General features: G+C 37.9%; 1 protein-coding gene across 1 annotated transcript; it reads right to left on the bottom strand.

Moving 5' to 3' along the window:
• Positions 1-368: 368 nt before the first annotated feature.
• Positions 369-12321, bottom strand: LOC106135467 (patj homolog). The gene is made up of 16 exons (XM_013335760.2): positions 11931-12321; positions 11364-11520; positions 10506-10678; positions 9892-10015; positions 9570-9682; positions 8966-9111; positions 8324-8469; positions 7815-7892; positions 7348-7549; positions 6798-6953; positions 6060-6175; positions 5115-5300; positions 4578-4714; positions 4268-4403; positions 3779-3945; positions 369-3363 (listed from the first exon to the last, which is right to left on the bottom strand). The coding sequence occupies exons 1-16, from the start codon at positions 12018-12020 to the stop codon at positions 3190-3192; spliced, it is 2301 nt and encodes a 766-aa protein (XP_013191214.2). The 5' UTR covers positions 12021-12321; the 3' UTR covers positions 369-3189.
• Between the last annotated feature and the right edge of the window lie 311 nt (positions 12322-12632).

Raw genomic sequence — 12632 nt, 5'->3', positions numbered from 1 at the left:
TAATTACGCATATTATGAGTGATCTGTGAGTGACTGTGAGATTCTGTGAGTTTTCCGAGGAACCCCGCACCGACATCTCCCGATCAGCCTCGCTGTTGCACCGCAATAGTGCATTTTCAGTTGGGCGTAGGTTAGGGCTAGTGACAACTGTTGTAAAAACTTTGATTTTATTGTAGCTTTTAACTTATTTGATATTGTCTCAACGATATTTTTGTCTGATATAAATTGTATTTGACAGTGATATGAAATTACAGGCAATAGAATATTTTTCATAAGTAATCAATTGAGTGTGCTAAAATATATTACGTTTTAGTATAGTAAAATATATGACGTGACTATTATTTATTAATAACAATGAAAGGCCCAAATAAATTATAAACTTTATTTTAAATAGATATCTACTTTTTAATAAATTCAATTGATTTAACATTACAAAATAATATATCATTCAATTCCGCTCGGAATCTAAAATAAAAATAAGCCCATGAGGATCAAAGGTACTAATAATATAAGAATTTATCTGTGTTTTCAATACTTTTAGGCAATAGTAGAAATCGGAAGATTATTAATTGAATGTAGTTCCTTAAATCTCTTTTACATAAACTTAATAAAATTTGAACGTCAACTTATATAGGTTTCCTTATATCCAAAATAAGAAATTAAGTAAAAGGCACTAACTTTAAAACAAAAATATAGGAATAAAAGCATAATTATATTTTACATCTCAAATAGCTTAATTTGAAAGATAACTACAAATCACAATATAATTTAACAGTTCTTATACACAGGCTTCTGTGCTAATGGCTCGAACACAGTAAGTAACCATTTGGAACGTTAAATGGAATGACCTATGTAAAATTATTCTATTTGATTACCCAAAAATGACCGAACTATAAAGGTATAATTTAAACGACGCTTGAATCTACGTAAGGCTGTAAGATACGAATAGTTAAATAGAACTAAGACACAGCTAAGTACAATTATAATAAGTATTACTAGCAGGCAGTTCGTAGTCTGGAGATGTGAAGAACTTGTATGGAGGTATTTTAAAATAGTACATTATGGATGCGATCAATGATTTAAAGAAAAGATGGGCTTTCAACAGACGTGACGCCAATTACGGAATCAGCCCCTGCCAGCCAAACATGCATCCCTAAAAAAACAATAAATTGTAATCTACTTCACAAACTAATATCATCGCTTGCAAGTAATGATTTCTCATGATAGCGTCAAGCGTGCGTCACCAAGCATCGGATGATGCAATGACGTCCTATAGTGACGTCACTTGCGACAAGGTTATGTTTGCTAGTGTTTAATTATTGATATGTACCTAAGAATCGCTATTTGGCAATAAATTTGATATTGTTAAAATATTTACTGTATAATGTTATAAATTATTAGTCTTCGAGTTAATTTTTTTCTTGTAATTTATTTTTATCGTTTATCAGTCGCACTTCACACTTTTCACTTTTACCTGTTATTACTATTTTTTTACTTATAAATATTAAATCATATTAAGAATATTAAAGTATGGTTATTCAATTACACCCACAATTTCAAAATCAACAATATTTGAAACAAAATACGGAAGCAATTCAATACGTCATAACTGACGTAGTTATCAAAACCCGCTTCGTACAAAACTTAATGATTTTTATTTTTATTTTATTTTATTTTATTTATTAATGGAAGTCTTACAGTCTAATTTATATGATATATAAGTAGTAATGATATATTGCGATTGCTAATTACAAGACTTCACAAGTAGAATTGCAACCATGGAAAGATTTACAAAAACTGCGTCATGACATATGTACATAGATAAATGTATAAATGAACATAAAGTAAAAGAACAGATAAAAGCAACATTCTTATTAAATATCATTGAAAAAGGATCCACTCAGTAAACAACTAACTGTTTTTTTACTACTGTGGAACAGGTCGAGCCGATGGGAGTATTTATTGAAGTGCTTAGCAGCACGTACAGAGAAGGAGTTCTGTCTATATTTAGTCCTACTAAATGGAACGCGAAGTAGCGGTCGTTGTCTATAATGAAATAAATCAGTTCTAAGTTGAATTTTGGAGAGGAGCTCCGGGCAGTCCACTGAGCCTTTGGCTATTCCAATCAAGAAACCGACATCATTGATTACACGTCTGATTTCAAGTGGAAGGAAGTGATAACGCCTACATCTTTGTTCATAACCGTGTGAACTAGTTCGGGCCTTGTAGTCCAAGTATCTCAAAAATTTCTTTTGGATACCCTCAATGCGATCTTTATAGGCGTTATATTGAGGGTTCCACACCTGCGAGGCATATTCGAGGTGACTTCGGACAAAGGAGCAATATAGCACTTTAATACATTTAATATCATGAAAGTCTGAACAGACTCTCATAATAAATCCAAGTGCTTTAGATGCTTTAGATACTATATAATCCACGTGTTCGTCAAACAGTAATTTGCTATCGAATTTTACACCTAAGTCGGTAATAGCATTGACTTTTGTAATTTTAGTATTATTTAATATATAACCAATATCTAAAATTGTTGACTTCCTAGTGAATGAGATATAGGCTTATTTCATTTTGTTTGATAATGGTGATTGATGGGTCAATGCAGCTATGTCATTATAAGTATACTAACTCCTCATATTGTTCTTTATTGGTTTAAGGATAGTTCAGACGGGTTTTTTGCCAATGTATCGAATGTATCGATTATATAGTGTGTTAATAAACCCTGGTGGGTCAATGAGGACCGGCCAGTGTGGTGGTGGCAGTGGGCGATGTAGGCAGCGCGGTGGAGGCAGCTGCTTGGCCACGCCGATGCGCACCACGCCTTTAGCTTTTTAGCTTTCGTAGTGAATCAAGCTTGTTTCTATGATAAAATATTTAAGTATCCTTCTTTTAATGTAAGAATGGCTTGTAGTGTGATATTAACTTAATCGTCAATATACTATGTGTTATTTAACCGGTTCGTTGATTCTAGTATCACAGTAGAGTTTCATGATAGAATTTTTTTTCACTAATTCCATTTACAGTGGATCTCGAGATAACGGAACTCGTGTCAATATATATTTGTCACTAGTTCCATTCACAGTTCTAGGAAAATAATATAAGTTCCATATTATCATAAGTTCCATCATGAAACTGTACCATGGTAGTAGTGTCAAGGAACAATTAGACCCTGGTGGGTCAATGTGGCGCGGTGGGGGCGGTGGGGGCGGTGGGGGCGGGCGGCGCGCTGGCGGGCAGCGGCGGCGGCGCGTCGTGCAGCGGCAGCGGCTTGGCCACGCCGATGCGCACCACGCCGCGGGGGGCGCCCTTTAATGCCGCTACGGCTTGTTCGAGGCTCGCGTCTTCTAAGTTCTGAATACAATTATTTATATTTGTTAATATACCTATGTAATACACAAAATAATGCCTCTTTTCAGGAGCCGTAAACAAAGACTACTTCTTCATCTTTTAAAACATGATTAGATAAGAACGATGTGGAAATTCTTTTTTCGGCAGTATATGTCTATTGTAGGACATAAGCCTCCTTCAATGTATTCCATGCTTAAGAGATATTATCGCTCTAGCGGACAACTAGTTTATTTCGCTTTCTATGTTCCATTCATGACCTCTTAACTAGCACTTTACAGCTCCATCTTCCCGCTTGCAAAGGCAAAACCCGAGTATCACTTTAGGCCGCAACCAGAACTTACACCAGGATAACGAGGAAACCTCATCTTTAGATATAAGTTGATCAGTCTATAATTCCTGGTATCAAATATCAATTTACCTGATCGTTGACGAAGAGCAGGCGGTCGCCGGGTATGAGGCGGCCATCTTGCTGCGCCACGCCGCCCGGCACCAGCGAGCGGATCACCACCAGCGTGTGCGCGGGCCGCAGCGGGTCCTGGTAGTCCAGGATCGAAAAGCCGAGACCGCGCTCGCCTTTCACCAGTTCTGTAAAAGAACAAATAATTTTTTTAACTAGAAACGTGAGACAGATACACAAGGGGCCAATACAATTAATTCCAACAACAAATACGGGGTTCTGGAATTTTATAAAAACTAACAATCTGGAGGTCTTCAGTGTAAAAAATTCAGGGTAATGCTAGGCTTAATGAGCATCGTCAACAAAAAGATGTACTCGTAAATAAAGGCAGAGGCATGGTTTGTGCGTTGTAACAAAGAAAATAATAGAAACACAGTTGACTTAACTGTGACGAGACCCACAAAGACGTTTATTATAATTTACATTACTCCTTTCTGAAAAGTGACTTACCTATGATCTGTGGCTCGGATGACCACATGGCGAGCCCGGTGAGTGGCTCAAGACTGCGTGATCGCACTTTGCTTCCTGCCGACAAAGAATTTCCATCTTCTATACCCGCTCCCGCCAAGCTACCGTCCGATTTAGCCTAAAATCAATAATCAAGTGTTAGTTGAAATAAAATATTTATATATTTACTAAATATATAAATGGAAACAATAAAGGACCGAGTTTTATAAAAAAAAAGAGCGCAGCCAAGCAACGTTGACAGTTCACCTCTATACAAGATATAAGAGTAGCTTTATCTAATAAGCGTGATCACCTTGACGAGCGTATGCGCGGGCACGGGCGCGTGGTGGCGGGCGCGCGCGCACACCATGCACACCTCGCGCGAGAGCTCCTTCAGGATCGACACCACCTCCAGGTGGTTCATGCCGAGGAGACGGTGGCCGTTCACCTCTGGATAAAAAAAAATCTTAGAAAAAACCATCTGCAATCGGAGTTCACAATTTTATGGCCGAAGTCGCGATCATAAAAAAGCTTCACAAGCAGGAATTTAATTCTGGCTAATTTCGCTAGTAGTTCCCCCTATCTTACAGCGAGCTAATCGTGGCCTTCGAGTCTTGTGACTGTTGACGCTTACTCGCGACAGATAAAAAAACGATGTGTGGTTCCCGGCACCATTAAAATTTTTCTTTTAGGCGATGGCCTAGCAATTTGTCAGTATTTGAAGCTCAATTCTATCATTAAGCTTAACAGCTGAACGAGTTTCAAGACTGCTGTCTCGGCCTACCGCGCATGGGATATAGACATGATTATATACATATATGTCTGGTACTGTAAAGTAATGTAGTGTTACCAAGCAGTTCGTCCCCCGGGCGATGCACGCCGGCCCGGCCCACGGGCCCCTCGGGCAGCACGGAGCGCACGTAGTGGTGCGGCCGCACCTCGCGCCCGCCCTCCACGTCCACCGTGCCCTCCAGCGAGATGCCCAGCCCGCCGCCGCCGCGCGTCACCACGCCCACCACGATCTCTACGTCCGGACCTCGAATACAAAGTTTATGTTGTCATCTGGATGTAGATATATTATTAATCTTCGTAGCGGTATGAAAAGTGATTTTGATTGCGGATTTTCCTTTTCATTTTGCTTGACTGTTATAGATCCCAATTGGGATAAGTCCGTCGTTGTACATATTCTTAAAAAAAAAAAACATTCGTGTATTTTTGTAATCTTGATTACAACTCAGTGATTAATCCGATGATACTTGTGATGGGAATAACCCGCTACTTCCTATAAAGGTTTACAAATCTAAGACAAATTTTTGATGAAACTAGCAAGTACTATATTCATAAAGTTTATTCGATTCTTCTAATGTGTTCAAATAATGTGCAATAAAGAGGTTACAAACAAACACATCAAAGTTGGTAGGTAGTAAAAATCTCGGTGACCATGGATGATTGTAACATGATTCGAAACATCCAAGATAAAATAAAGGTATTTTAAATATTCTATGTTACGAAATGGCCGATAGAAAGTGCAGAACATATGGTTTGGAATGTATCTGCGAAGAAATAATGCTCAGTGATTATGCTATAGCTTCGTGAATAAGAATTTTGATATCGCCGCTATCAAATTACGACAAAAGTTTGTCTACAACAGAAACACCTGGTCAATCGAGCGACGACATCGACTAATCATTTAATAACACCCTCAAGCTCACTCACTTAGAAAAGGGTCACTTATGTGCTCTATTTGCATAAAATATATCCTGAAAGAAGGAAGACCTGATAAAAGAAGACTCACCAAGTATAGCCTGCCACTTGCGCTTGATGGCGTCTTTCTGTTCCTGCGTGCGCGGCATCTCGAAGGCGGGCTGCGAGCGGCCGCCGGCCGGGCTGCCCGGGGGTGATGCCGTCTCGCTGCACACACAATAATATATCTATGTTTTAATTTATTAACACAACTTTTGTAAAAAGAGAACCGCCTCCAATCAATATCCTCCTTTTTGAAGTCAATTAGCATTTTAAAACCTTCTCCTACCTAATGGTAACAAATACTTTCCTGAAAACTGCATTAAAATCAGTTCAGCGAAATGAGAGATAGATAATCACGGGCAAACAAACATACATACATACAGGTCAAACTCAGAACCACGTTTTTGAAGGCGGTTAAAAAATTTATATGTTAAGCCTCATATAAGTGGACGGAACACAGTACGGCAGTCATAAGTCATGTGGCTGTCTCATTAAGATCTAAAACCTATGTTAAGACTAAGGTTAAAAAACTTTAGGATATCCGCTAGAACAAATATGGTGTAGTACAACACCACAATCAATAAGCAAATGTCGTGAGAAACTTAAGACAAATATATAAGAAAGCCCAACTGGAAACAATATTTTGATATTGGTGGTATCAAGTATATTTAACTTGTCAAGTTTAAAAATTTGTGAACGTAGGCTACATAAAACTTCGAATAATGTATATTTCTTTTATAATTCAGCAATAAATCTTTTACTCTACAAAAATAGATGATTTACTGACATGTTAGGCAGCGGTGTCATCTGTATGTCATCGGAGGTGGTGGGTTCGAGGCGGTGCATGTGCAAGAAAGGGTTGTGCGGCGCCGCCACGGCGGCTGCTGATTCGCCTGCTGCGATCGCTTGTTGGAGCTGCTCGAATTTAGGACCGCGGAGGTATCTGAGAATTATTTTTTTTTTTTAGAAGACCTTTTCCTGGCATCAAAGTATAAGTTTTATGAAATGCCTTGATGGGCTTGGGCCATCTAGGCATTTCTATTAAATAAATAAATAAAATAAATAACACAGATTGAGTTAGCCTCGGAGTAAGTTCGAGACTTGTGTTACGAGATACTAACTCAACGATACTATATTTTATAATAAATACTCATATAGATAAACATCCAAAACCCAGGCCAATCAGAAAAAGTTTCTCATCATGCCCTGGTCGGGATTCGAACCCAGGACTTCCGGTGTCACAGACAAGCGTACTATTGCTGCGCCACAGAGGCCGTTAAAAGAAAGATTAAGAAAATAAGATTATTCTTAGAGTTCATCGATTAAGGCTGTATCACCTCTCGAGCTCCAGAGTGACCACGTTGCCGCTCTGTTTGAGCGCGTCGACGGCCCGCTGGTTGGACTTGCCGGCCAGCGACACGCCGTCCACCGCCACGATGCGGTCGTTGACCTTCACCTTCCCGCTGAGAGCCGCCGCGCTGCCCGCTGTTACAGACTTCACGAAGATACCTGATAGCTCTTCTTTTTCGCACACATACCCTAAAAAAAGTTTTGTTTCTTTGTAAATATTTTATTCACAACAAAGTAACAGAAAACATAGTAAAACAAAAACAATAGCTACATCTAGGCACAAATTTAAAAAATGTAAAAGAAAACCTTTTAAAACCTTCGATACTGATGAACAATTCTTTGGAATTTTAAAAAAACCTAGGGATTTGATGTGATTAGTCACAATGTAAACCTTTAGGACAAACTCTGGCATTAATAAGCACTCAGACAGTTCTTACATAATATAATTGTTTACCTGCAATAGTTATTCCTAGTCCATTTTCATCTTTCTTCAACTGAACTGTGAAACGGTCAACTTCTGGAGACTCAGCATCTAAAGAATAGACAAACATAAGTAGACATAAATAACTGTTCATTTTTTAAGGCTGACAAATTTAGGTTATGGTCACAGGTCAATAGATAATGTGAATGAACTGAACACCCATAAGGAGGATTTACAAAGAAGTGTTATGGGAAAAGCAAATTTACTTGAGATATTAACTTTACGTGATGGGCTACCTATCTACCTACTACTATCTGAATCTCAATACATACTCGTACATACATATGGTCACGTCTATATCCCTTGTGGGGTAGACAGAGCCAAAAGTCTTGAAAAGACTGATCGGCCACATTCAGACAAGTTGCTAGCCCATCGCCTAAAAAAAGAATTCAAAGTTTGTAAGTAAGTAATTGTTTGTACCTATAATTAAATGTATTAGTAAATTGCATTGAAAAAATGAGGTTTCAAATAATTATTATAACCTGTTTCTGGTGGAGGTGTAACAGACTGGTCGAATATGAATCGAGACGTAGTGTTCTGTGGAAGCGGCGCCGGCTGCGTGTGGAACACTTGTTCGAAACCAGCGTCCAGGAGGTACCGGTCCAGTGCCTCGGGGTCTGAGAGGAGTCTGCAATTCAAATTGGTTTTAGTTTTAATAGGTTCAATTTTTGATGCGATACTAAATCATGAATGTGAAGGGGCTCTTGAAAACTGGTCATTGTTGGCAATACCGAAGAGAAAACATTACGAAGCTGGTAACCGACACGATGGTTTGACCAAGTAAAAAGGGCTACATCCCTAACCAGGTTCTATGAGGTGGCGATGGCTACATCAAACGGAATTGATGGAGGAACATTCTGCGGTTAATGATATGAAGTGACCCTGATCCTCAGAAATGGTGAGCGACCAGGGAGAAAAAGAAAATTGATAACGTAGGTTACAGAATCCATAGCGCCCTACCATGCATGCATATATGGTTACAAATTTATTCATTGTGAGATCTTTATTTGTTATGATTAGTTGGCAGTAGAATTATAAAACTTTTTATTTGAAATTTTGCATATATGATCCACATGTACGAGTAGTATAGGGAATGCAATGACTTATCAAAGTAAACACTATACCTCGAAGGCACAACGGGCGCAGTAGATCCCCCGCCGATCTTAGTGTGGGCGGGGTCCACGGGTCGGGCCACCACGAGCCGAACCCGGGACCCTGAGGCACGCAGCACACCCGCTACTTGCTCCGAACCCATCTCCATAAGGTGAGCCTGCAAATATACATTGTTGTATAGGTCTTGACTTAGGTGAGTAATCCGACTTAAAAAAAATTTCAAGCAGAGCAGCTTTTTTGAGTAACCACATTTCACAAATACTGAAGAACAGCTTGAAAATTTGTAAGGTGTTTTAACATTTATGGATGTGGATTTGGGAAATATTTTCCATGCATTTATAGCCATTTAAGTAAAGGATATATATAGCCTGTGTATGATGCTTCATTCTCGTCTTAACTTCCAGTTAGGTTTCATGTCAAAATTATTATTAGCGAAAACAGAGTGCAGTGAGTATGTAAGTTTGTTCATTTCTTGTTGATACAATAATACATGACACAGTTGATGATAGAAGAGTGAGTAGTAACTCTTATTTTGAAATTACATGTCACAATACAATGGCCCGGGTGCTCTTTATTGGCACCAAACTATGAAGAATTAACAGCTATAGTACTTACATCTCCAATTTGGAGTATATGATCGCCGGACTTCAGACGTCCATCACGATCTGCTACACCTCCGGCTAGAATTGTTTTTACAATCACCCCTTTTGTTCTTGCGCCAATAATTCCTGCAAATAATTTAAATATTTGATAAATTATACAAATTAATTACTGACACTTTCTAGTCTGTTAGAATTTTTTTTATTAAAATGGGATTGATTTCCTGTACATATTCAAATATTATTATGTTTCTCAACATTTTCAATAACAAAAAAAAGTAAATTAGTAAATAAACAAGATAACAATAGTAATAGTACAAAAAGGAAAGTGCACATACCAAATCCTAGACCAGTGCCGTCATTCACCAAGTTGATAATCTCAACCTGCGCCCAATCTCCGGCGACGATATTATGGTTTGAAGTCACATCATCATTGCGCGTCATCTCCAATAATCCACGGACCTGTAAAAAATTTTTAGTCAATAAAATCACGAACACTATATGTACACAGTCCATGGTTAACACATTTGTTGAAATGAAACTGATATCTGCAGATAATTACAACATTAGAACTGTATTGTGTTCCACCAAGTCTGAGGAATAAAGAAACAGCATTGTTATATTGTAAACATACAGCTTGTTTGTTTTGACTAACTATCTCTTATTTCATACCTTAAGTACCTACTCACATGCACTCATGAGATCATAACAGTTGTAAGACAATCCGAATTTATCTAGTGTTAGGTGATAAATACTTTATAAATTGCTATAGTATAGTTATGTTAACATCAAAACAATTGTGATATACAGACAAAAAAGTGATATTTTATTTGTTTACAAGATTAACTTAGGTTTCACTTTATAAAGTTGATTTAGTAAAACAGAAAGAAGTGCAAATTTAATTAACCTAACCCAGTAACACTTTTATGTGAATAAAAAGGAGATCTTATACCTGTTTAGGTGACATGTTTGAATCCACAGATGCATCATCCAGTCCTAGAATACGTTCATTATCTGAGCCAGAGCCAAACTCAAGGCTGTGGGGTGGTGACACCTGTGGCACTCTTTGTTCCTCTTCACCTTCATGGCTGCCATAGAGGTTCCTGGCTTGCAAAGCCAAGTCACCTTTGTAACAAAAAATTTTTTAACAAGTTACAAAACATAAAACTTAATCATGCAGCTCAAAATCATGGGTACTAAATAATACATACATACATATGGTCACGTCTATATCCCTTGCGGGGTAGACAGAGCCAACAGTCTTGAAAAGACTGAATGGCCACGTTCAGCTATTTGGCTTAATGATAGAACCGAGATTCAAATAGTGACAGGTTGCTAGCCCATCGCCTAAAAGAGAATTCCTAAGTTTATAAGCCTATCCCTTAGTCGCCTTTTACGACATCCATGGGAAAGAGATGGAGTGGTCCTATTCTTTTTGTAATAGTGCCGGGAACCACACGGCACGGTACTCAATAAAATTTAATGAATATTTTTATCTTCATCCTATTGTTAGTCTCAATAAGACCCCCATTTTTCTGGAGAGGACGTCAGGTTTCCACACAATTCCGCACATGTGAATAAATGTGCAAGTAACCTATCAATTTCCCTCACACAAAGAGGGACTCATATAACTGACAGTTTAGGTAGGACTTAAAAAACCGTGCCTCTATGAACATCATGCATCATCATCATTTTAATGGGCACCAAAAGTTTTACCACCAATGCTCAAATGAATTGATTTAGGATAAATATTACTTCTCACTTTTCATGCTATTTATCTAGGATTGTCATAGAAGTTCAATCAACTTACCAGCCGGAGTAATATCGAAGTCCCCAGGAAGTATTGATGGATGGTGCGCTACTTGAGTGGCAAGCATCCCAACTGAGTCTTGAAGAGTTGCTATGCTCTTCAATATTGGACTCTCTAACAAGCTGATCAGCATATTTAAGTCATCATTGGTAGCAGCCTATTGGAACATTTTGTTTATCAGTTTTGGTAAATTTATGTTTGCTCTAAGTTGTTCTACATTTTGTAGTATTGTCAAGTAAATATCCCATAACACAAGATTTGATCATCCTTTGGGACTAAGTATTACAATCCATGTATGTAATTTGTCCTACATATTTGTATTTGATACATTGACTGCATATAACATGCAAGAACAAACATTCTGACATTGAACAAACATTGTGAACCAAAACATAGTGTCCAGTATTAGAATAGCTGCAGAGAATGTAATGCATAACAATTGTATAATAGATGTAAGAAAGTAATTTCACTCTTGTATACTAATATAATATTATAGGATTTTCAATAGAAATCTTGTTTCATGTTTCAACTGTGATTCACTCTAAAGGGGCATTGTTTTGTACTTACTTTCAACTTAGGATCGTCGCTTTGATCTACAGCAGCTTTCACACTCTCGAGCTGCTGCAATGCGTTCGATATATTTACTCCAAGATGCATGTTGAAGTAGGCACTTCAACTACGCCAAGGAAACCCGTAGGTTTCGTATCAAAACTTGGGAAGTTAGACCTTATCTGTCGTTATAACCCGTAGCGCAATTTATTGACGGACACTATACTATTCAAAATACTTGTTAAAATGAGGTATGTAACTTATTAGTAATAAGTAAATATGAACCCTTAACTAAATTGCAAAATTCAAGAACAAGAATGAAAACAACAAATCTTAGACAGCAATGGAATGGAATAAAAAACCCAAAAATGAAACCATTGCAAATTGAAAACAGATAAAAATTGACATTTCACTTGACGCATTTGACAAACATAACCTTTATCAAAACATTCAAAAGCAATGTAAATTCTTTTGGTAGATTGACATTACATTGCAAGTGTTGCCGACATTGTTGCTACAGGTTTCATGGGGAAGCTCTATGAAAAGTGTCAGTGAAATCGGCAAATGTTCTCAATGTTGGGAAATAGACAATTTGTCTTATGCAATCCAGCAGAACTAAAACCTAAAATCACGTAGGTCAGATACGCAGCACGCCACTGTATACAAGGAGCGATGTAGTGCAGTAGAAATGTACAAAATTATTAGCACCGTGCGAGTTAA

This window comes from Amyelois transitella, chromosome 3 (assembly GCF_032362555.1).
Source record: "Amyelois transitella isolate CPQ chromosome 3, ilAmyTran1.1, whole genome shotgun sequence".
NCBI classification, from domain to species: domain Eukaryota; kingdom Metazoa; phylum Arthropoda; class Insecta; order Lepidoptera; family Pyralidae; genus Amyelois; species Amyelois transitella.
Note: the sequence above shows the minus strand (reverse complement) of the source record. Positions and strands in the feature narration are given on the sequence as shown.

Excerpts from the sequence above, each read along its gene's own strand:
- LOC106135467 (XM_013335760.2), bottom strand. The coding sequence starts at position 12,020 with ATGCATCTTGGAGTAAATATATCGAACGCATTGCAGCAGCTCGAGAGT. Across the intron at positions 11,521-11,930 it reads GCGACGATCCTAAGTTGAAA|GCTGCTACCAATGATGACTT; the intron begins GTAAGTACAAAA and ends ATGTTCCAATAG. Across the intron at positions 6,954-7,347 it reads GTCACTCTGGAGCTCGAGAG|ATACCTCCGCGGTCCTAAAT; the intron begins GTGATACAGCCT and ends AATAATTCTCAG.